Genomic DNA, 26,286 nt, shown 5'->3' with positions numbered 1-26,286 from the left:
AATCTATACAGTGCTGGGACAAGTTGGGGGAAAGATCCTCCACTATACCTTGTTGCAGAAAACAGGATACTGAATTGATAGAACTGGAAAAAAAATACCTACAAAAATAAGAATATCCACCACCCTTAACCAGTTCTTAAAGGTTTCCTGACATCTGGTAGCTGAACTGTATCTAAGTAGTTCTTGGGTTAGATATTTAGTAACTGTCAGCAGCTCTTCAAGAAATATATATTAAATTGAAAACCCAACATGCGACTGAGCACAACATACCAGAGAGGTAGTCACCATTTCTTCAAACCACTTGGACTGAGCTTGGTTATAAAGATCCACACAACGCATGAGGTCATCTCCTGCAACAGGCAATAAATCAGCAATTTATGGGAGATTCAAGGCAAAACAAAACAGGTGTGGGGAAAAACTAGGAGGTGAAAGTGCGGCTATTTAGGGCTTTTTACACCCAAAATATAAGCACCAAAGAAAACTGCCATGATCTCTTGGTCCATCCATTTGTTAAGAAGTAAAAAGTGATCTTTCCTGATGTGGCATGACAGAATAGACAAGAGACAAAGGCCAGTTATGCGCAAGGGTTGTGGGAGAGAATATCAGCTCTAGGACGGTGCCCTTCTTTAGCAGACTGTGGTCCAGGGAACTGCTTTGCCTCTTTCATTGGGGGGGGGGCATTATTTTGGAAACAGTAATATGAATATAAGTGCAGCTTAAAGGGCTAACCCACCAATCTTGACATTCGTAATGAGATCTGTGCCTTTAGGGATTAATTTATGGGCAGAGTTTAGGGAAGCAGGTCTGGAAGAGTTCTCTGCAGAAAAGCTCCATGGCAGGAGTGAGTGCCTCCTCATGTGTAAACAGAGAAATAAGGAGACTCCACTACAAGCCCACTGCGCAGAGAAGAGCCCGGAGGTAAGCATTCCATGCATTATGGGCCAAATGCTGCTGCCTCACCTACTTGGGTGGCAAGTTTTTTTCAGCCAAAAACACTGAGTTTTAAAAGGGGAGTAAATTAACTAAAGAGCATGATGAGTAACTTCTTATCTTACGGCTTTTACGTGCTCATTTCTGTTCACCTGGGAGAAGTTTGTTTGCCTATCTTAATGTTGCCATTACCCCCAGAAGGAACGCAAGTGCAGAGATAAACACCCACGCTAATACTGAGGAGAAGTATATATGATTTTATAGTAAAGTTCTTCAATCAAGAGGTCTTTTCGATAGCTCTCTTGCCATCTAGTGTACAAAATGGGGTAGTGAGTACTCCAGTGAACACAAGCAGAACTGCAAGGACTATAAAAGGACACGTTATGGCACTTCTTTCTCCTGGTCACATCTAAATGTTTCCTGCCTTGAAAACTCCAAGGGGTCGCCATGCTGGCAGGGGCTGATGGGAATTGTAGTCCATGAACATCTGGAGTGTCTTAGGTTCTCTGGGACTTGACGGCACTTTCCACTACCACCACGAAGATACAGATCCTGACAGAACTCGTGTTTGTGAGGGTCAAATAAAGTTTTACACAGAACATCCACGATTACACATCTCAACAGATTTTTTTAAAAGCCTGTCTTGAGTTTGTATGCTTCTATTTCATAGTTAAGTATTTTTGCAGGTTTTAAATGTTTCAATATTGCCTTTGAGGACCCAATCTGAGTGGGAAGATGGGACAGTAATGTTTTTTTTTAAGCAGATGGTAGGGTGAAGAGTGCCAAACAGGATCAAATGGGATCAAGGGCTCTCCCCATACTGTTGCCCAAATGGAAATCTCATATATCCCTTCCAGCTGCAGTCAGGTATCAATATGTTATCAGTCTTTCTCTCCTCACTGTGGGTTAGCTGCCGTCTTGAGTGGGTATTTTCCATCACAAAGATTGCACTGGAGTGGTTGACTCCTCTCCCCCATCACAGCATATTCCAAATCTAATTAACCAGCCTCCATTTGCTCAGCACAGGATCTAAAATTTCTCACATAATGTGTCGTTCGGTCCTTAGTGAGTGAAATTTATCAGATATTCACACTCTGTTTATTGCCCTGTGAAATGGCTGTTCTTGTTGAAGTCCCCCATTTTTGCTCAACTCAGAAGGTGTTAGACTTGCGCCCCTCCAGATGTTATGGACTACAGTTCCCATCATCCCCTGCCAGCATGATGTTGACAGGGGATGATGGGAACTGTTGTCTATAACATCTGGAGGGCCGCGAGTTTAACACCTAAATAATCTATCTTTGTTTCACTTTTACAACATCATTCACTATTTTCTCCTACACCTTATCCACTCTCATCAGATACTCACCAGCTTGAGTAGACTTCCGCCTGGCCTTCTTAATCTCCTCTTCTGTCTTGTTACTAAGTTTTATCTCCAGCTGTTGTGTTTTCATCTCTAAGTCCTTTTGCCTCTCTGTTAATGCTTTTCGGGCCTTGGAGCAAACACAAATACCATAAATTTTCCTACAGAAAGAGAATATGAATGTGACTCCACCATTTCATAAACTCTGTTCTTTCTGTAACCGCCACCTTGCAGATATGCCTTTGCTGAGTAAACAACTAACATTTCTATATTATTATTTTTCCTATCCCTATTATTTTTAGCATTACATAAGGAAAAGAAAACTTAAAAATTGTGACAAGTCTTTTGGAACATTACTAGAAAAGCAGCTATAATTTTCATTGGTCATTAACAGGGTTAATGATTTTACTCTCTTTTAAATGATTTGTTACTAATAAGCAATGTTTCCTTAAAGTCTCATTTGTTTTAAAATAAATTCAGGATTTTGGTGAAATATAATAAATATGCTTTTAGGTCTCAGTTACCTTTTAGCACTCCTTATGCTATTTACTCTTATTGCTTCAATGTCCATTATTATTTAATTCTGTTTAATATCACAGCTGCCAATTCTTTAGCTGGTTATTGGCCTTTCACTACAATTCGAGCCCCACCCAGAGACCTAGGATGTTGTAATGTATTGGTGTAGTGTTCGTGTGGATCCAAATGGGCTGCCTTTTGAATCTGACAGATGTTGATTTCATCAATTTGGAAGTGTTTCAAGTGCAGCCCTAGAGTTTTTGGAAGGGTGCCCAGGGTGACGATTACCACTGGTTTGTGCTATAATTGCTAAATCTCTATTTTCAAATCATGATATTTAGTGATATTCTCATGTTCTTTTATCAACCCTGCTATTACCAGGTATTTCCATGTCAATGATGGTCACTTTTTTGTCCTTGATCACTGTAATGTCTGGTATGCTGTGCGCCAACACTCTGTCCTTTTGGATTCAAAAGTCCCACAAGATCTTCACCTTGGTATTTTCCATTACTTTCTCAGGATGATGTTCCCACCAGTTTTTAATAGATCATCTTGCCCACCGAGTTATGACTCTGTATTCAGTCTGCGTGATCTTTTCGCAGCAGCTGAGTATGTGATCTACAGTTTCATCAGCTTCCTTGCACAATCTTGCCATTATTATTTACCTTATACTTAATTTGTGTTTTAAATATGTACATTAACATTTTCTTCTGTGACATTAATGCTACACTAAAAGCTTGGTTAACCAGCATTTGGTTAGCTGAACAATTTTTTTTTTTAACTTCACAAGCCTTTATTGGCATAAAATAAACATACAAAATCAGCATACAAAATTTGCCCATTATTGCTCACAATTATAGACACTGGTACTAAAATACTAAATACTAAAATATATACATGGTCCTTCTGTAACTGTAGGACATTCCTTCAGCTAAGTTAACTCACTTAAACGTCATCGGATACTGACAGAAGCTAGCAAAATTACTGCTGGCTATATGTGGTCATAATACATAGACATTGGTTGGTATTCATCTAGACTTACGTCTATTATTGTTAGCAGAAATTTTGCTACATTCTCACACACTGTGGGATCCATGTTGTTCAAAAGCATAGGTATCTTAAGAGCATCAGTTAGATTGTTATACAGAAATGGGATAAGTGCAGATTGTGACATTCTGATTTTTGCAAACCTTACACAATGAAAGAGGGTATGATCGAGTGTCTCCACCTGACCCATATTGTATGGACATAGCCTCCTCTGTTTGTCAATTTGTTGATATCTGCCATAGAGCAGCATAGAAGGCATTAGATTGAATCTGGCCAGTGTTAAAGCTCTTCTTAATTTAGGGTTGGTGATCCACTGTAAATAATTGGCCATGTGTCCTTGTTCAATTGGAATAAGCAGGGTCAGGGGGGAACACGTTTTCCTCGCAGCTGTTATCATATCCCGATACTCTTGTTCTAATAGCTTAGTTTTCAAGCAGCTATATGCTTCTGATAGGGAAAGAGGGACTAACGACTCTAATGAAAAGCCAAGAGTGTTGATTTTTCCCTCAACTAGTTTCAGCCACCTAGAATTTGCATAGTCGGAAAGCATGAGGTGTAACAAACTGGAGTGATCCTGCAGATAGTGGATACGTAGCCAGTATCTGACAGTTCTCAGCCAGGCCATCGTGGCATATGATATTTGCCCGAGTTCTAAACATAGGGCTGCATATGAAGCACAATTTGGTAAGCCCATAATTTTGTGGAAGAAACGGGACTGGACTGTGTTTATATTTTTGTTTATAGCTCCGATCCAAATAGGTGCTCCATAGAGGAGCTGAGAGCTGCATTTAGCATTGAACACCTTCAATGCGGATGGTATATACTGGTGGCCCACAGTGAAAAAGAAACGCTGAATTGCTAGGGCACTGTTGTTAGCTGCAGCGAGTGCTAATTTCCTATGTACTGCCCAATTAAGGTTGCTAGTAAGAGTTATGCCCAAATATTTGAACTGGTTAACTTGTTCTATGGGTCTGTTATTGATGGTCCATGTATGACTAGGGGGTCTTCTAGCGAAGACCATTATTTTGGTTTTTTCATAGTTAATTACCAGTTCGTTCCTCTTACAATATTCAGCACAGCAATTTAAGAGACGAGTGAGACCAACTTTAGTGTGGGACAGAAGAACGGTGTCGTCAGCATACAGTAACGCGGGCACGTGTTTAGTGCTTAGTTTGGGAACATGCCCATTGGCCTTCTGGAGGGTTGGCACTAGATCAACTGAACAATTTAGTGGACTGGTGTGCTAGAAAAGTGATTCATGCAGATACCACTCCACTCACTTGGGTAGATAGCAGACAAAAACTTTTTGTCTGGAACATTTTGTTGACTGGCAACCCCAGTAATAAAGCTTTACTATATGGGTTTTTGGTTGGGGTTTTTTTTTTACTAATTTATTCTCTCCTTTCCCCTCTTCTTTGAATATTTTTCAATATCAGGAACATCAATGAAATTATGTGCTGAAGCAAAATTACCTTCAGTGTCTGAAAGAACACCACACAAAGATAATATTGACACCTTGCCTGCAATTATGTTTTTATGTGAGATATGCTAACTGCTGCTGCAGACATTACGTGCTTTATGTTCCCAGCCCAGGAACGATTGAGAACGGGATGTACAGTCAATTATTATGATTTTATGAAATGACACAGATGCAAACTGAACTTTACCCTTTGGATATTCCATGTGAATTGGATTAAAAATTGTCTGTTTTGCTCTTACCTTTTCTACTGCAGCATACCGACTAACTAGCTGTTTTCGCAAATCAGCAATGTGATGGTCGTACTTCTTCATGTCTTTCTTGAAATTCTCTCGGAAGTTCAGTAGGGGTTTCTCCACTTCAGCCTGTAGCTAAAATAAAAATAGAAACTTTTTGGGGGCGAGGGAGGTAAATTGGTGGGAGTATACACTGAAGCATCAGATGCAGTTACATCAGTGTTGGGTAAACTACACTGTGCACAGCAACCCAATTCCATCTAAGAAATACGCTCTCTGCCAGTTGCAGAAACTTATGAGCAATTCTAGAGAAGGGTTTTGACATCCTGACTTATTACCTGAAACCAGGGTGGGAAGAAAAAACAGCTTTCACAGCAGTTGCCTTGTCTACAGGTGACAGCTGGATAGCACATCTGGATAAAAGAGTAACTTACCCAAAACTACTTTTTTGGCATCATTAACCCTGCAGCATAACACAGACTGGTCTAGAATCTCAGAAGTTCAGATTTTGATCACTGTAACCACAGCCAAACCCAGAACAAGCATGTATTTACTTAAGCTTCATTCAATCAAAATATTCACAACAGCGGCAAATATGAAGTAGGATAGACAGACAGAATTGTGTCCATCTGATAGCAACTGGATCAGCAGCTGTACATAAAAATTCACCTTCAGAACTCTGCAGTTTAGAGAACTATTGTGAGTTCCAGTGTAAGAAATGCTGAACAACCATTCCTAACTACAAATTAATAAAACAGTTGTGATAAATAACTGATCTCATTTTCCCTCGAAAGGAGGACTGTGACAGTGAGGAAGAAGGTCTGAGATGGGCAGAAACTGAAAGATCTCTCCTGCACTCCTATGATAAAGTAAGCATAAATCTCATGTGCTGAGCTCTGCCTAGAGAATCTGAGACTGAAATAAAGATTGTGTGTAACGATTCAAGGGTAACCAAAATTGTTCTCTGTAATAATGACACTTATCAGCTCCTTGCACAACATGACCCTCTCAGAGGGCATGCACTCAGAAACAACCATTAAAGATAAATTCCAAAACGGTTTATGTTTTCTCCTGCTTCAGATGTCTCTCCAAGCTACTGATCTTGGAATGACATTATTTTTAAGCAGAAGAGTTTAATCCAGCCAATGATAAGCCCTTTCAAGTCAGATTTGTTTTAATGGGAGACCTAAGCATTACAAACAGATTTCAAAACTTTGGATGGGTTGGGCCCAAAGCTTGCTTAGGTGTTTTATTAGGAATCAGCATTGAGGAGAAAAAAAAGTTAATTCCATGAATACTTTCTGGTTTTGGAAACAGCAGATAGTTTTCATTCTTTGGCAATCCAGTTTATCCATGAGATTCCCCCCCACCTCCCACAAATTTACATAAAGACAGTAGACGCAGCTTAAAGATTTCAGAAAATATATCCATCCTATCCCAGCCCCACAATAAACACCCTTCATGGAATTAAGAATTACTTTGGAAGAAAACTTGAGGTGGACCTCTGCCTCATCAGCCAGGCTTTTCTTCAGCTGAGACCAAGCCTCACCAAGAGTCCTGAAAAACACAAAATGCAATGCATCTGATTAACTTGTTATGATAGCCTTATCGTGAAGAATCATCATTACTGTAGGCCTTTCTCTTAGCAAAATAATTCCACATACAGCATATAATGGAGAGAAATGAGTGAGGAGTCAAAACACAACACTTTACATTAATTACTTAATTTTTCTCTCTAGGATCAAATTCATTTTCACATTCATAGATGAGATAATCATGGGTCTCTCCCAAGAAATCTCATTTTCCACCCACTATGGAACTTACAAACTGCACATTCAAAATTCCCTACTGCTGTTTAGAATTAAAATTACCATTCGTCGGCAAGAAAACACCAATATTTGTACAGGCATTCTTGTTTGCAATTACTCAGTAAAGCAAAACTAATGATTTCTGAAATGACAGAATTTTCTAGACAAAAGGCACTTTGTGGTAACACATTTTGCAGATAAAGGGCCACTTTTTGGTAAGATGTACCTTACAGTGAAATGAAGCCTAATTTGTGAACTGAGTTCAAAAAAGCCAGAGATTTCACCAACAATTTCTCATCACACTTTGCTTGGCCAGAGTCTGTCCAAGCAACCCTAGCAGAACTGCTGGGTCCAGGGATGTAGGAGAAAGCAATCCGCATGGCTTATGACTCTTGGATCTGCACACTCCAAAGTCTGAGATCCTGGCAGCACTTCTGGAGCACACTTGCTCCATGCGTGTCTGCCCAAACACAACCATCAACACACTCCTTCACCTCCTGCAATTTTCTCACAGGCACACCAACATCTTAATAGGTTTTTGGCACCTGGACCAAATGGCTGCCAGTCTCTGGTCTGCAGGCACCTGTCACAACTCATTCATAGACATCCTTACAAACATATATTAGAGGGTATGCAGAATGACACAGGAGGTTCACCTGCCTTTCCACACACTTTTCTTTTCTCAGCATGGAACAGAAGTTAATCCGCCATTATCCAACTAGGTAGGACAGTAGTGCACCAGACTGTCTAATATCACAACAAAAATTGCCCTGAATGGCTTACTCACAAAAATGTCTTAAAGTGACATTGCTTTTCAATATCCAAACAAATCTATTCAATTTTTGTCCCAATTATTAAGACATTTTCATTGACATAAACAACTTTATGTACCAATAAACAAATCAGTTCCAATCTTTCAAATGTCAATTACAATAAACTTAAATGAGCATCCTCCTTTACATTCAGGTACCTGAGACATTATTAAGAACAATTGCAGATATTTGTTTGATGCTGAAATAGCATTTTTGCGTTTAGTGCAATTTTTATTGCGATATTAGTGAAACAAATGAATCCTTAGACCTGCTAATTGCTTTGTAGATATACGGCCAAATTAAAAAAAACCCTGGTAGGTGTGACAGTGCTGGATAGCTGCAGCAATGGCTGCAGACCAATCATATTGAGGAGAAAGGTTTTATCATATTTTCACCTTCTGAGGCAGGTGTGCAAATGGAAGGCCTCTGGAACTAGGTGGATCTTGCCTACTCAAGGCCTTGGTCCTTATCAGTTAATTGGCGCCAGCCTCCTACTCCAAAACAGTGTCATCTCTTCTGCCAATTGGTTGCAACACATGATGATGCAACATATCCAACCATAAAAAAACCAGATTTCTTCTTTCATGAGATGGCTCCTTTCATTTTAACAGGATCAAGGTGTGGTCTAAGTTCCTGTAAGTGGATTGACGACAGAGGTAACTAAAGGAGTGCACACCCCAGAGGCGTTTGGGGTGGCATCTGTTTGCTCTGCAAGAGTCATCTGTTGGGTCTGCAGAATCGCCACCCTGATCTACTTTTAGACTACTTCTGCTTGAGCAGTTAGATAGGGAGGCAATGTTGACCAAGCAAAAAGCAGTTGTTTGGAGGCAATGCTTCTAACTTGGCAATATTTCTCCAAGCTTCTCTAAGGCCCCTTCCGCACAGGCAAAGTACAGTGGGTTGCAGCCGGTGGAAAGCAACCCATGTTGGCGCCAGGGCATTTGCATGCCTCTATGAAGGCATTGAATGGAACCCATGGAGGCAATGTGGGTTACCATCGCGCCTTTGCATGGAGGTGCGTTCCCCCCCATTTCCTCCGCTGCGCAGTTATGGAACCAAGGAGCCATGGACCTCCACAGCCATGCTGCCGCCGCTGTGACCCTGTGTAGCTTTGCAGCAGAGAGGCGAAGACTGGGGAAAAAGGGAAGCGTGGCCAAGTAATGTGCTTTTCGGGGGAGCTGTTGGCTCACCAGCGGCTGCAACCCGCATTAACACCAAAGAATCACGGATAGCACGATTCTTGAACAACCCATTTTGGACAGGGGGAAACAGAGGGTGGAGTCATGTTGGGGCAGGAACTGTGTGAAGTCCCCCCCCCCCAAAAAAACGGGTTTTATCCTGTTGTTACCCCGAGTTTATTGGCCCATGCGGATGGGGTCTTAACACTGGCATTTTACATTTTTCTTCTGCCTTTCCTCAAGAAGCTCACAGCTGCGCATGTGATTATCCTCACAACCATCCTGTGAGGAAGGTGAGGCTCAGAAAGCGTGACTGGCCCAAGGTCACTTGCCAGCTTCATGGCTCAGAAAGGATCAGATCCTAGTTTAACATCTGAGCCACTGCACTGCACCAGCAGATCATGGGAAGAGGCTTCAAAGCCTTCTTGGAATTCTTTGGCTGCTTCCATGTGGAGAGGAAAGCTCCCGATAGCTTTCACGGCCACTGCGGCTGCAGCAGGATTCACAGCAGCCGTGGAATGTTCACACAGCAGTCTCCCCTGAGCCCTTCTTGCCTTTGCGCTGCCTGCCTGCCACTGGTGGGCTTTCCTTCTTTTCAAAATAGGGAACTGTTTAGTGCACAGTACAATTATAACAGTCTATCTACTGGTTTCTTTGGATTCCCATCGTTCATTAAACCAGTAGGTATCTAGGTTTTTGTTGTTGTTGTTGCAGACATACAAGGGGAAGGGTACACCCCTTCACAATAAACTGGAACAAAATGCTCGGGTGGAAGCAGGCATTCTATTTTGTGGAGTTGCTAGAGACTCTCACCCTGTTTCACTTTGGGGTGTTTTTTTTGGCTTGGCAGCATTATTTTCTTTTTAGAGCTGTTGAGGAAATGCCCTTCCTGGTCTAAATTTTTTCTGCTGCGAGCTACTTTCATTGGAAAGCCAAAGACATCATACAACACATTGTTTCACAGCAACATTGTCCAGCATTGTTGAAGGCTTTCACAGCCGGATTCAACTGGTTCTGGTGGGTTTTCCAGGCTGTGTGACCGTGGTCTGGTGGATCTTGTTCCTAATGTTTCACCTGCATCTTGGCTGGCATCTTCAGAGGTGTATCACAGAGGGAAGGCTGTTACACAATGTGTAGCAGACAAAGTGTGTAACAGACACAGTGGACACAGTGTGTAACAGACTTCCCTTTGTGATACACCTCTGAAGATACCAGGACAGGTGAAACATTAGGAACAAGATCCAGCAGATCACGGCCACACAGCCCAGAAAACCCACCAGCATCCTCAACCAGTCAAATAATATTCCATAGCAACCAAGTTCTTTTTTGCACAGATTTCCAAGGGATTAAACCAACAGGAAGGCTCTTCAGAAACAGAAGTGAAAGAAGACAGAAAATGATTTCTACATAAACGGACATGCTTTGTACCATGAGAGGATCTATGGGCTGTCATAATTACAAGGATACACACTCACCCTTCCTCCAGAGAAGCCAAAGAGTTCTGAGATAGTTTAGACAAGTTTTTGGCATATTCTTCTTCAATTTTTATCCTGGAAGTGATGAAACAGAAATTGCTCATTCAGAAAAGCAGTTTCTCGTAACCGGTGATGATAGCATATCCAGAAAAGCATCCCTTAGGAATAGATCTTTTTATTCCCTGCAATTTCACCAGTAAAAATTTGTTGGCAATTTAATTTTCTTGCCAAGCAAAGCAGGTTAGTACTTGTGACTGGCACCCCAACCCAATATATTTGAGGTAACATAAACAATAGATTGTTTATCTGCTACCCATAAAGCAACAGTGTTTCTGACAAGTGAAGTAACATGAGTTGGATTGAGAAGGGTGTTGTTTGTTTTCAATGGACAATGGGCTTTCTCACTTCGCCTGTCCTGATGCAGCTCAAAATACTGGTACTGGTTGAAAAGAGTTCCCCAGGAGTAGACACACATTGGAGGGGAAGTGGTAAAAATCCCACCATGTCCACTCTCTAAAATCCTCTGCTAGAACCAAGTGGAAGCACGACTTTACTCAATACTTACTAGAAATCAGAACACGGTTTGATTGATCTTCACAGCTCTTCTTAGGCCAAATAGTTTTTTTGTGATAGCACCTCTGAATGGAGAAACGGAGGCCTACTTTGGTTCCCCACCTTCTCTTCTGTTCCTTGTCCCCATACTGAAACATTCTATGATTCATCACTGTTCTACCTAACCTAACAGATTCTACTAAGCTAACACTGAGTCCACAGTTTCATCCAGCCATAAGTATAATAATTTGTTTTGGAAATATACTGGGAACACAAAGCCCATTTATAGGCACTCTAGTTCATGATGAGCTAATATATGAAATGACATGTTTGTGAATGTGCTTTAGGAGAAAACTGACAGAAAAATAGACAGGGGTGGGCTAGATCCTACTGTTTTTTCTGCTCATTCTCACTTTATACCTCACCTTGCTTCAGCCTCTGCCTTGTATAGCTCCCCCGCCCCACAAGTCCCCCCCCCCCCCCACAGTCTTTACGGTATACAAAAGGGATCCTGCACACTTTCACCAATAGAAAAGCTGGCAGGACCAGTTTAGGCCAAAATTTTAAAAAAGTTCTGGAACTGGGATAATTTGTACACTTACACACTTCCATTTAACTGGGAAGCAGAGCAAAATTTGGAGGGCACAGTTCTGGTACAAGTGTCACAGACTGCCTCAGCACCATTTATTTTTACAGTTTAAAAAAGTTATACAGTGTCTTCCCTAGGATCAAACTAGTTTACACCAAAATGCAAAATGGGAAAAAACTATAACTCCACAAATATTCGTAATTAGCCAGAATATGTCAAGAAGACCACTACTGTGCTCAAGAACTGTGCAGACGTTCCAGTGTCATTATAATTAGCAGCTTCCATTCTTCTATTTATTCACTGTTACGTAATTACAGTGAGGGAACGGCTACGATGCTTTCACTTTCCTCTGGGCAGGCAGGCAAAGTTTACTCCTAGAACACAGCATTCCAGAACCATTACAAGTTCGAAAGAAGCAAATCTCCCGCCTATTATTATTATTTAGATAGCTATTTATAACAATGTCCTTGCTCTTCTATGGATTGTTCTAAATAATAAGCAGCTATAAATAATAGCTGTTTATCTTTCTCTCTCTTTCCTTAGCCTTTCATGTCCTGCAGATATTTTAAGTTATTCAAACTATGTTCCAGCAGAGCTGTAGTCATGGAAAAAGGAAGGGCAGAGTGGGGTGAGGAAAGGTTTTTTTGTTTTGTTTTTTAAATGCCGGAATCACTGAGCAGAAGATACTCATTGGAAGTCCAGTGAATTCAAGGGGATCTGTGATCCTGTAGAAACACAGTGGATTAAAATTGGTCCTTACTAATTACATGGACTGCTTTTGCACCAAAGAAGCTGAAAAACTTAAATACATGCTAAAGTGCAACCATTTTTAAATTCTACCACCCTAAGATGGGAGAATGAAATCCAAAAGCTGTCATTAAATTTAGAAGCATATCAGCAATAACCAAAAGTCATCTTATAGTGCATAAACACACCTTCAGACATCATTAAAAATGGTTTGCTCATCACAAGAATCAGCCAGCCTCACACTCAGTGGGTTTAAGAAACTGCAGCATGTTTTGGTCCTATAAATCAGGAATCTAAAAAAGCACCTGTTTCAGGCAACACAACAATCAGGAAGACTTCTAGTTTGAGAAGAACACAAGAGGTAAAAGGAGGCAGAGTGGGAGCCCAAGGACCTTTGTCACATTCTCATCTAATTCGTATGCTCTACACTCAAATGAGAATTTGGTATTTGGCATTGCGATGGGTGGCACAAACCCAAGTATAAAGGATAGAGCAGAGCTACATGTCTGAAAATGAGGAGAAAATGGCATTTCCGGGTTAGAAGCACTCTCATAAGAACCAGGGGAGTTCTATGTTGATGTCATCTGGCACTTCGAATTTCACTCAAAACCTTGAGGACTAAAAACCGAGACATTTAATTATTCTGAAGCTTAGAATTTTAGAAGCCCAAACCGGTTTGCAAATACTGATTTCTTCTCAAAACTTTGCAGTTGCAGAAGGCTGACTATAAAACCTTTCGGATCTGTTGTAACTCATATTGCTGTATTCCCCCCTGTCTCCACAGTGATGAAACCTGGCTGGGATGTGAGCGTGAGAAGAAGTGTTGGCAGCAAGGCCAGAGCAAAGTAAGTCAGCATTTAGCTGGCCAATATTTCAAGACTGGGTGTGCGTAAGAGGAAGCACACCTAATGGATTAGTCAAGCAGGAGCCTGAGTTATGGAAACAATTAATCAATGAAACACAAGCAATTAATTTGTCCCAGTACTGAGCTTCTCAGATACCTTTCACGGATAAACTCTGCCATTTCTTTCTGCATTTGTTTCCCTTTCAGTTGTTTCTGTAGAAGAATTTCAAATCCTGAGATTGTACTGTTCCCTTGGGGATCCTTTTTATCAGCCTGCAGGAAACACAGAATTAGGATATACCCTACACACACAAAAAGAATTAGCCGATGCACTGGACCATTTAGGCTATGGTATAAGAAGCCTTCAACACATTCTAAATGAGTTATTTACAAACCATTTTTGAGGCACTATTCCTAAGAAACAGCATATTACAGCCACTAGAGGTCACTGTGGTTCACATAGAACGGATAACGAAGCAGCAGGTGACTTTATAATATATAGGGGAAACAGCCGTAAGTTTGTAGGAAAGATGAGGTCAGCACTAGCCATTATTTTTCCAACTGGCACTGAAATAATTTTGACCTAGATTCTAGTGGAACAAATTACTAGTAAGCTTACTTAGAGTGAGAAGCGCACATGCCTTCCCAACATCGCAGTCCTTTAAAGGGATCACTAAGTTTGAAATTGAAGGGAATTCCCTTGTTTAGCCTCCCCTTGTCTTTACAGAAGCTCGAGGAAGTGTACAATCCAACATTTTAAAAACAATAATGAAAACAACATAAAAAGACACCAAAATAAGGTTTAGCCAGACCATTTCCACCAAGTACTCAGCCTACTACTTAAAGCAAACCAAAGTAGTCAAGAATGCTCAAAATGTTTGTTGGGCTGCTTTCACATGGGGATTTTCCACATGGGCAGCCCTGGGATTAAAAGAAGTGTTAATGTAGTGTGTGTGTTTTTTCTGAGCATGACTTGTAATAAAAATGGACTAGAGTCCATTTTTCTCTAGTTTAAAGGGGAATGGCTGAGGGGAACACTTTCTCCACCACCAATCAGCTACATGCCATCATTTTAAAAAACATTTTAGTCCATTTAAAACATTTTAGACATTTTAAATTTTTTACTCCATTTTAGGAGCAGAAGTGGCATAGTGGTTAAGAGCAGGTGTACTCTAATCTGAAGGAACCAGGTTTGATTCCCTGCTCTGCTGCCTGAGCTGTGGAGGCTTATCTGGGAAATTCGGATTAGCTTGTGCACTCCAACACACACCAGCTGGGTGACTTTGGGCTAGTAACAGTTCTTCAGAGCTCTCTCAGCCCCACCTACCTCACAGGGTGTTTGTTGTGAGGGGGGGAGGGGAAAGAGTTTGTAAGCCCCTTTGACTCTACTACAGGAGAGAAAGGGGGGGATATAAATCCAACTCTTCTTCTTCTTCTTTAAAGGGTTATTTCCCCTTTCCCTGCTGATAGTAAGGATAGAGGGTGAAAGGGAGTTCCAAATCCCAAAGGGTCCCAGAGAAACGGCCACTGAATCTACATGTTTACATGAGCAGCTGAATTGGAATTAGGTTGTGGCTGAAGAAAATAACTTTCATAACATCTTAAGAGCACCCTCCAATCTTGGATTTTAACACATTTGCTACCAATATGTTATGTCCTGCATCAAGCCCAACTATGGCAATAAATAGCATATGGGTGACTGCTCACTTACCCAGAAATAATCGCAGTAGCTCCATTCGGAAGGTTTCAGCAACTGCTGCTCTGGCACTGCGTCAGCGTAGGGAAATGTTACACAGTTTATCTGGGAGGGGGTAAAATAAAAAGAAGAGGAAAATGCTGGATTCACAAAGCAGCTTGAAAACATTAATAAGTGGATGACACACAAGCAGAAATCTGCATAACTGCCTTATAGCAGACATATATGATTGCTGAATGCAATGCTCTTTCTAGCCAGGTGGTGTTACAGGACACAGATGGAAAGGTTCCTTGGCAGAAAGTCATTCCAACATCTAGGTTACAGGCCCCAAGCAAGCAAGCAGTTCTGATCATCGTACCCTGTAAATACGATTGCTTTATTATTTGATGGACAAAACCAAGGATACACAGAACTCGAGAAACTTCACAACCAAACCTCTTTTTCATTGCTGCCTGAGGGAAGTAGCTAATACCCTCCTACCCTTTGAGAGAAATTGTAAATACAACAACATTTGTGTGTGGTAAAGAACATTTTATGAACAAAATTGGTTCAAGGTAACAAAAGAGTTAGGCGCAGTATGGGGCTCCAAATTCATCTCGAAATTCTGTGTCGGCGTGGAGATAGTCTATTCTATTCACCCTCTACTTTGAAAACTCACTAATCCCAACATTTTGCTTCCCTTTATAAGTCATCTTGAAATTTTCCCTCTGTTGAAATATGGTGGCAACTCTAGACAACGCTTTTTGTATTTGCACAACACGGACACTTCAGGGAGACAATGAGATCTCACAACGGGAAAAATCACTTGCACAAACATTAGTGAAGATAATGGACTTAATGGTGAGAGAGTATCTGATGAGTAATGAACATTGGCTCAAGTGCCTGCTGTCCTGGGCCTTTTTGAATTCAGGATACCCTTCACTTCCCTACATTCTGCTCTGTTAAACCACATTCCTGCTATTGAAAACAACTGGAAGCCATCAATCTGCGAAGCTCCAGAATCACTAATCTGAAAGCAATAAATCTCTCTGCAGTGCACATTCAGTCCAAAAACACTGAATTCTAGAGGCTGACAGAGCACACAAAAGCAACCTCAGTCTGGAAGCTAACATATATAAACCCACACTTAACTGCCCAAACACAATATATGCAGAATGCCCAAGCACCACTTCATACATGTGGGTGTCATGAACATCTCTAAAGGTAAGTGACTTCCTTGAAAGAATGTTGTTATTCACATGGCGGTCCTCAAGTAGTGTGGATGCTGCGTTTTTGTACCTATTTCCTCTAAAGTATTACCCAAAACAGCAGCACTTTTGAAGCCTTCGTTGACTGAATAGTTGAATTCACAATGCCCATCAGGAAGCATTTATTTAATTTCCAATCTACCGAATTCCTTCATCTCAGGACCAGCAGAAACATATCGAAGTGCATGTCCTAAAATTCTAAACAGTTCACCACTTCAACACTGTTAAGACAGATTAGAACAGGGGTCTGCAACCTGTGGCAGGGGCTGATGGGAATTGTAGTCCATGAACATCTGGAGAGCCACAGGTTGCAGACCCCTGGATTAGAAGGTGTGAGCTAGTGAACAGAGGTGGTTAGCCATTGCCTGCCTCTGCACGACAACTGCAAATCCTTGTTTTGTGGTCTCCCACAAAAATACTAACCAGGGTCACCCCTCCTTAGCCTCCAAAATCTGACGAGATTGGAGACCTTCCAAAATGAGAGAGCAATCAAAAAAGTCTATTGACATGACTCTGTTGTTGCTGGTACCCTTCTGGGAAAACAGAGGGGTTTCTGAAGAAGCTGTAGAGACAGCTTGAGATATCACCTAATAACGATAAGGAAAGCGGGGGGGGGGGGGTGCGCGATAAACAAATTGTTCAGAACAATTGTTTTAATCTGCCAATCTACAAGAGAACTGGGGCATGCTTGCACACTGTATCTATATTAAGCAAAATAAATGAATAAATGCACAGATAGTTTCTTCTGTGGCACAACTGAAGTGATAATCTATTTAACAATACAACAGGATATCTTATTGCAGCAGCTTGATAAGCACAGAAATGGAACATGAGTGAGTGGAAGTCTTATTTCAAACACATACTATCCCTTCAGCTGGGAAAGAGGTGGAGCCTTATTTTCAAATAGAGATCTCCTTTTGTGCTAGAACAGAAAAAAACTTGCCAAAGGGGGAAAAATAAAATCAATTTATGTGAAAAAGAAGAGAGTATGTTTTTTGTAATGGTGTTGATCGACAGGCGCTGGCAAGAGTCACACTAAAAATGTACACAATTCTGTTGCAATTTGCACTGCCCATGCTGGTGGATTTAGACTTTTCCACAGTATCACTTAAAGCATTATAGAAACATGCAAAATCAGATTGAGCCGAGACCCAGGAAAGTCACAAATATAAAAGAATGTATTCCAGCAGGCGAGAATGCTCTACAGAACTGAATCTCCGAAACACTATTGTCTTCACAAAGTCTGACAAATGCCACAACAGAAAAATGAATATTCTGCAAATAATGCTAATGGAGGACACTAGAACTGCTTGCCATCATGTTGAGTGTGTGTGTGGTGGTGGTGGGGGGGTTGGTAACAGTAAGGGAGAGTGTGAACACACTTGAAACTGGAATGGCAGTATCAAAGAACGAACGTTTTATTCAGCCTCAGCACAGGATCAGACCAGACAAGCTAACAAAAGAAGTCACTTAATCTTGCCCTACTGTGTTGAGAGCTATATCCAACACCAGTGGTCTTCCAAGTCTACCAGTTTGACATGCAGCATCTAGAAAGATTGAATTGTTTTGGCTACAGTAGTGAAATTAACACTTGTTGGTACATGAAGGGTGCCATTTTTTCTCCCTGCCACCAATGAGACTTTTATTTTGAACTGGCACTAGAATATCATTATATTGATATACTAGTAGGTGTAGCAGATTTTCTGACTTTTTTTAAAAAAAAACCCAACTCTATAATTCCTTCTTTTCCAGAGATATCAGGAAAAAACACCATATCATTTCAAGGGAAGGCAATAGAGACTAAATTTAGTCATTTAAGTGAAGGGGAGTCATGACTTCCCCTCCCCCCCAAAAAAACCAGAAAATGTTTGCAAGAGGAAATCTTTTGTATTCTGTTTAATGTGATAGTATCTGCTACCTATCTCCCATGAGTAAAAAAACACAGTAATTGAAAAGGCCCTTGAAATTCTCTAGCAATTCTCATGCTCTTCTGAATTTCAAAGGACCACTGACACAACATCTTTCAAGAGATATGAATCCGACACATCCATCAGAATTGTGAGTTTTCAAAAGCAGTCTTGAGTTTGAGGGAAACAGCGGGTGAGAACGTGTTCGTGGTGCTGAGAAGCTGATCTGTTCTGTCTTGTAGGGATAATTACATTGTACTGACACCAGCTGTATGTCTCTGCTAAAAATCACTTTGTATGATCAGGTCACTACATCTGAATCAGCTTACCACTTAGGTCAGCAGGATCATATGAGAAGTGATTGTGCCATTGTCACAGACCCCTGAACAGGTAAAATAGTTGGTACAAGAACCAACTTACCCAACTGGTGAGAAGTGATTGTGCCATTGTCACAGACCCCTGAACAGGTAAAATAGTTGGTACAAGAACCAACTCACCCAACTGGGAGGCTGATTCAACCATTATTATAGCTGTGTATTACTCCAACCTTGATGACTTTTCTGACAGGGCCATGCAGTTGTAATGTAAATGTGCACAAGACAAACACCCTGAACTTATCTGACCCTTTATGCTGTTACTGCATTTACAACAATTGGGTGGTATCCAGAAAACACTGAAAACTGACAGGGCTTCCACTTCTATTTCTTTGGCTATCTCTGAGTGAACTGGTTTACCCTCACAGCTGGGACCTCCTTACACAATCAGCTGTTCTGGGCTAACAGCTCCTGAGCTCAGTTCAACCTAGAAGTTGTTTACATGCTGAAGGGGTGAATTAGGGAGGGAAAGGAGCTGACAGTGAGTCGAAAGCCCTTTGAGAGATTTGGGGCTCCTGCTTTACATCTCTTGCAGCTCAGTATAAGCAATAAGAAAGTGCATTATGGTTGAAGTTCATAATTCCACAGCAAAACACAGAGATCTATGATCCGTGAATAAGATCACCACGATACCACCCAATTGCTGCATGTTCATATCCCAGTCCAAAATCCATAGCCACAGTGTAAGTTCTTATCAAATACCAAGTGCAAAACACTGAAGATGTGAGAATAACACATCGAACCGGAAAGGGGGGGGGGGGAGTGAATGGAACGAAGCACCAGGCATTAATCCTGTCACAGAAAGAACACACACGAATCGTCACTTCATCATATTAGAGTCCCCTGATGCTTTCCTTCCCTGTGTTTCAGTTCATGCTGAGTTATGTCATGTTGTTTCAACAAATTCCTTTCCACTGTTGTAGCTAGCAAAAGAGCAAATCTCACCCTTCCACAGGGAAATGTTTCCTCTTTCTTAAAACATTGTAATCAAATCTTTGGTTAACTGTGGGGCCCAGATGACTGATCTAACCAGGCCAAGTTTCTGAGCAATAATGGTGGGGAGGGAAACATTGAGGCTTAATGAGAGAATCTAGCGGTCTGCCAGAATTCAAAATCTTTACATCCCATCTTGTCCTACTGAGAAACAACTAACATCTTAGCAACTTAAGTCAAAGGCAACTTCATGGGGCAGCTTTTCAAAATTATTACTAGGGAACAGCTTTCCCTTCAGTTCTGAGGCAACGCTATAAAGGAAATCAAACCTTCAAAGGGATGTTATACAAAACCTTGGTCTCAACTTTTATCACTGTGTACACTGCCCACAGGAACACTCCATTCTTGAAATGACTCCACTGGCTTTTAATTGCTTGAGCGACCCAGAAGCAACTCTGAACAAAAAGAAACACTGCTGCAAGTGTAATTTTAAAAATCACAGCAGAAAAAAAATGCCTCCCACCCTCTCACATTCTGACATTTCTCTCCTGTCTCTCTGAAACAGCTCTTTGCTGGCTTCAGGCTTTTAAAATGGCTTCATGGCAGCTATTGCTGTAGAAGGCAAGCACCGTGTTTACATCTGGAAAACATGAGGCAGACCCCTGCACACGGATTTCCCCCCATTCTGCTCTCCTGCCCTGCAATGCTACTTGTTCTTGTGACTGGATCACCATAGCAACCAGAATAGTGATCATCACTGTGGGATTCTGCTTACCGTGAAGGTGGTCTCCTTATTCTGCTTTCGGGTAGGTGATGGGGACCCAGGACTCTGAGGAGAGAGGCAAGAGGCATCATCAAAACTGCACTCCACATCCGACATAGTATGTATCTTGAGGGGGGATTCAGTGCAGCATGCAAGTTAAATCTGAGCAGATTCTTCTTCCGCTTTGCCTGCTAGCTTAGCTTCTTCCCATGTCCAGAGGTGTCACAGGAGTGACAGCTGAACTCTTGCACAAGAGACTCCTGCACGGTGCTCACGAAGCAGCACACGAGCTATGTACAGCAAGATAATTCAACCGAAACATGGTGACACCTCCCCTTCCAATCAGTGCTTAGCTTAGGAATTAACCCTTCAGCTGCATGCTAACTCTGGAGCAGGCTTTTTAGTGAATAGTTATTGAAAACTCCATTTCTACTTTACATTTAGCATTGCATGCGGAAGTTTCCTCGGCTGTAGGTTTAGATTACATCTGCATGCTTCCCACTGAACACCCTGCTTCAAAAGCCTGGACACAAACATCAAGGAGAATGTTTCCAACACGTTTGCTCTCTGCAGTGATGTTGACAACACACTGCAGGTGAACCTCCACCTCCCTCCCAATTCCATCTCCCAATTAGGGAATGCAGTGCAAACAGACGTCTTTATTAGAATGATAGCAATGGAATAACCGAGGTCAAAAAGCACAGTGTAGCATTTTGCCAAGGTTTTACTCCTGATCTAAATGTGTACACTGAGAGGTTATCCTGTCTCTCGTCCATAGCAACTGTGCAAAAACAACAGCCTGAGAGAACATTTTCTACTCCATCTTTCAGTGTAGCATGCTTATTTTGGAGGAGTTTGTAGTTCTTATCACAATGCAAGTCACAGCACACCAAGATATATGCATACCACGCTGCATAGCAGTAAATACAGCAATAAAAGGCACTTCAAGAATAGAGTCCAGCTATCTTTCTTTTGAAGAATCCCACATATATAATAAGCATGCTTGACTGACCCCAGCTTGGTAGAACATTATGTCAATGGAGACCAGGGCCTTGAAGGATTTAACACAGTTTTGCAAGGCTGGCAAGACAGAGCTGTTCCATCATGGCTGAGGACAGCAACTGTTTTCCGTCTTTCTGGCCTCCCTTCCCTCTCTGTTATCCCTCAGCCCAATATGACTGATGGAGCTATTGGGTGGGAGGCATTAGGCTGATTAATTTACCCTTGTTTTAAATGGTGCTAAGGATAGACTTTGTATAGCAATAAAATGCAAACTGTCCTCCACTTCCAGGAGAGAAGACTATGCCATCAGGAACTCCAATCTCTAATCATTCTCTTCAAAAAGACATTGTTTTGTGGTTCTTCTATGAGCCTTATCCTCAAAGAAAATATAAAGCGGAATTCCTCCTGCTCCTCATCCATGAAGTGCACTTTCATATTCATTGGACTGCTAGGTAGCAGAACCCCCCCCCCCCTATCTTGTCTAGTCAGGTCTTGCAACTTAACCCTGTTCAGCTACAATTTAAATTTACAAGGTGGTTTTCTTCTGACCATACTAGGAGGGAATACTGCCTTCTTTGGGTTACCCAGCCTCATGCTTCCGATATGTCATATTAAGCTGAATCTTGGTGTCTTCACATTTAAATTGAGTTGTTCCACAAGGCCTTTGGAGAGGCTGGCCACAGATTGACTGCCCCCTTGTGAGGTCCCTGCCATATTTCGCCATCTTCAGCAATGCCTTTTTCATCTTTTGGCATTGCCGCCCCCTCCTGACCTTAGGAACGGGCGCCATTACCATGGGATTTTTAAGCTGTCTGTTTCAGAGATTGGTACGCTGCTACTTAATTTTAAGGGTTTAATTGTTTTTTAATTATTGATTAAGGATGTTGTTGCTGTAAACCGCCTAGAGCCCTTTGGGGATGAGGCATTCTATGAAATCCAATGAATGGATGAATGGATGAATGAATGATCTTTTGCCCATCATCTCATGAAGCAGCCAACTATGAACATGAGTTTCAAAGACAAAATCATAAATTCTAAGATAACAAAATATGCCTGTTGAGCTTTCCCTCCTATAGGTTGGAAAAGAACAGCAATCCCAACCCTTGCTACAATTTCATCCAGAGCAGTATCAACACTGAGCACCAGGGACAAGGGCGACTCATTCCACAACCGTCTGCAGGGAAAGTAGTTGGAGCAAGTGAGATGTCTGCACATCACAGGAGAAACATTATAAACCTTAATGAGAAAGCAAAGAGTGGAAAGCCGACTCCCTCACACATTCACCCACTAGCCTGGGCCCACATCCTTGTGAGCTATTTGGAAAGGCAGAACCTTATCAATGAAGTGCCTTCTCAACCTAAAGGGCAATGGTCGCAGGGGTTCATCTCTTCCGGTGACTCCTGCTGCCAAGTCCCATCCACATAATCATTTTTAGAAGCGATGGAATCTAGATGAAAAGTCCTGGAGGAGTTACAATTCTGGAGTGACTACATGACAGTCAAATCTGGCATCTTCATGTCCTCTCAAGATGCCAGCCACAGATGCAGGCAAAACATCAGGAGAAAATGCTACTGGAACACAACCATACAGCCCAGAAACCCCACAACACCCCAGTCAAATCTAGCGTTTTTAACCAATAGCAATTTTGGGATTTTCCACATATGGGTATTTCAGTTACATGCCTCTCTGCTTAAAAACAAGGTTATCGTGTGAGAGCTTTGCTGTGTCAGGTTAAGTGTTTCCACCTCCCTTCCCCTGTAACATTACGTGGCAGAATGAACGATTTCCTAAGAGTCACATCCTTCACAGAGAAGTTAGGCAAAACAGGGAGGGATAGGAGAGGCCCAAAGCAGAACGTCATGTTTTGAATCTACATTATTCTCTCTCACTGACATTTCTTACATGTATCACATGGCAAAGGCCCAAAGTTCTTCTATTTGTCTTATTTTTTGAGAAAGGAGAGAACATTAGAGCTTGAATAGTATTAAGAATTCACACAGTGCTGAGTATTAGAATCCAGTTCTTTTAGCTGCAAGTGGCAGCTTTTAGGGTCTATGAAGTGGGGGTTGGGGAAGCTGAGCTGGAAAGTAGAAGGAATACCCAGGAGTGCTTTTTAAAACCATTGTTCTCAAATAAGCTGATTCTATAAGGGATTAGTGGACAGCAAATTTTGTTCAACTCCTACCCTGTTTCCCCGAATATAAGACATCCCCGGAAAATAAGACATAGTAGAGGTTTTGCTGAAGTGTGAAATATAAGGCATCCTCCAAAAGTAAGACATAGCAAAGTTTTTGTTTGGAAGAATGCCTGATGAACAGAACACAGAAAAATAAGACATCCCCTGAAAATAAGACATAGCGCATCTTTGGGAGCAAAAATTAATATAAGACACTGTCTTATATTCGGGGAAACACGGTAAGCATATAATGCCTAAGTGAAAGGGCATTTATTAATTTAGTTCATTTATACCCTGCCTTTCTTTCCAATGAAGACTCAGTGAAGCTCACCATTCTGTCTTCACAACAACCCTGCAAGGTCAAACCCTGTAAGCATTATATCATGTTGGCTCCCTGTCCCTGACATTTTTCAATTTTTGGAGTGGGTTCAGAAGCTTGTTAAGAGCATGCATACATACATATTGCTCGATGTAATGGCAGCATGAAAACCATGTAGAGCAGTGGATAGTATGTTGTATTTGGAGGTGGGAAGTTCTGGTTCAAGTACCCACTCAGCCAGGAAACTCACTTGGCCTCTTTTCAAAGGTCGCTAGATATTAGCGTTAACCTCTTCACAACCTTGTCGGGACTGTAAAACTTTATTCTGAATTCCTTGGATAAAACTGAAGTAAATTGCAGGTTGGATCCCATGATTTATCACTAGGATAGTGCTGACGGTTGCCAGTCTTCCTAACCTTCCTCTTACTCCCCAGCAGCCATTTCTGATCCTTGAGTAAGAGCCATGCAGGTCAGGAGGTTGTGGTGAGAAGGGGAAAGGGGCAGAATTGCTCTTTCCTGCTTCTTGTAAAACCGGATCTCAACCGATGGAGGTGGAAGAACACAGCAATACCTTCTTCCCCCTCTCTGCTGCAGCTTCCTGACCTGCATGGCTATTATTCTAGGCAGGTCCTATGACCCTGAGAACAAACTTTCCGAATTGTGCCGAAATGGTAACAGCTGATATGAAAATTTTGTTTGTGGTATTTGATCTGTGATGGATGTTTCACACATGCAAGTAATAAATAAGCCGGGTTGAACTCTTAAGAACATTTTAGTACCAAAATGCATCACTTTGGAATGTTGTTGTTAACACAGTACAGAAAATAGAGAACACTTGCGTCATTGTTCTGGAAAAAAAAGCCACACACATTCTGGTTAATATAGCTTTTTAATCCAATTTTCATGTGTATAAATTAAGGGAATTAGGGAAAAGCAGTATAAAATTAACAGCCATGTGGTGTGAAATTAACAGATGGATTTCAGTGAATCCATGATTATCATGTAGAGAACAACAACTTGTCAAAGTTTATGACTTTAAACAATGAACTGCATTTTATTCAACAGGCATGAATGACTGAGTGGAAGCTCCACTAAATTCATTCACTGGTTCTTCATAATTCGGCTCTATATGGCTTATATTTTTAGATGTGCTACAATGCTCTGAAACAATGGCTTCAGTTCACTGCAGTAATGTTTAAAAATACAGAGCGTAAGCTACAATGAATATTGTAGATGACAGTTTAGGAATGCCATTGGCAGAGATCAAGTCAGGATGACCCTTGGTTTGTGGACTGAGGAAACATACCACATTACCCAACAGACTCCAATGCAGGCTTCATGAATGCTGAGAAGATAAGGCATCCTTTGTTATTATTACTATATTGAATGAAACAATGGTGAAAGACTAAAGTTCTGATCTAAAAAATTTACTCAGTCCCCTATTTGTTAGCTTTATTTAAGCATGCTGGGGCAGGGAGAAATTGTTTGAATCATGAAAGACAATATAGAATTCACTGCCACAAGACTTGGCTGGCATTTTGTAAAAATCCTATAGGGTTTTTAAAAAATTGCCTAAGCAGAGACTACTTTGGTTCTAGTGTTTCATAACATAAAAGGATGCTCAGTGGCACTGTGAATAGAAAAACAACTAATTCCAATTAATCCTTTAAATGAAATGAGATTTTTACCTTTCTTGAGTAGACTGTAGAATTCCAAGCTACAGAATACTTAAAGCGTATCAGAATTAATAAGAACTTCTCAGATATAAAAACGCCAAACAAAGCAATGAAGAGAGAGCAAGAGACTGTTCAGGAATACACAAGTCTTAAGCTTCATAGTACAACCTTGGACTCAGATATAAAATAATTATAAAACTGAATTAGCATTAAATTAAACCTGAAGTGGGAAGAGACTGTTTTCCAATGCTTCCTCCAATTAGAAGTATATACTGATGATATTTCTATATAAATATAGAGAAAAGCCCCATTCTGCATCCAAGGATATCCTCTCTGCTTACCTGAGGGTCACTGCTGATTTTGCGAAGACTCATGTGGCTTGGCTCAAGTTGAGATACCAAAGCTCCTGGTATGTGATATCCGTTCACTGTAAAGAAGAGATACATGGCTTAAGGTAAAGAAGTGGTATAGCTCAATAGAGAAATAAAATGGGTTTTCAGCTTCTGCAGCTCTCTGTCAGGGTAAATAGGTTTAACCCGGCATGCCTCAACAAGTGTTAATGCAGATTCAAACCACTACACTACAGATTCAGAAGTCTGAATGAAACACATTCTGCATTACC

The 26,286-nt window shown here is 41.2% G+C and overlaps 1 protein-coding gene across 2 annotated transcripts in view; it reads right to left on the bottom strand.

Moving 5' to 3' along the window:
* GAS7 (growth arrest specific 7) overlaps positions 1-26,286 on the bottom strand; it is a 137,542-nt gene that overhangs the window by 3,359 nt on the left and 107,897 nt on the right. For both annotated transcript variants that reach the window (XM_048489943.1, XM_048489945.1), the window contains exons 4-12: positions 26,006-26,091; positions 20,504-20,557; positions 15,283-15,372; positions 13,729-13,844; positions 10,840-10,914; positions 7,045-7,123; positions 5,573-5,701; positions 2,297-2,420; positions 271-350 (exon numbers count right to left, since the gene is read on the bottom strand). In XM_048489943.1, coding sequence (XP_048345900.1) covers positions 271-350; positions 2,297-2,420; positions 5,573-5,701; positions 7,045-7,123; positions 10,840-10,914; positions 13,729-13,844; positions 15,283-15,372; positions 20,504-20,557; positions 26,006-26,091 — 833 coding nt within the window. The remainder of the gene's footprint in view (positions 1-270; positions 351-2,296; positions 2,421-5,572; positions 5,702-7,044; positions 7,124-10,839; positions 10,915-13,728; positions 13,845-15,282; positions 15,373-20,503; positions 20,558-26,005; positions 26,092-26,286) is intronic.

Source organism: Sphaerodactylus townsendi, linkage group LG03 (genome assembly GCF_021028975.2).
Source record: "Sphaerodactylus townsendi isolate TG3544 linkage group LG03, MPM_Stown_v2.3, whole genome shotgun sequence".
In the NCBI taxonomy this organism is placed as follows: domain Eukaryota; kingdom Metazoa; phylum Chordata; class Lepidosauria; order Squamata; family Sphaerodactylidae; genus Sphaerodactylus; species Sphaerodactylus townsendi.
The sequence above is the reverse complement of the archived record's forward strand: the minus strand, read 5'-3'. Positions and strand labels throughout refer to the sequence as shown.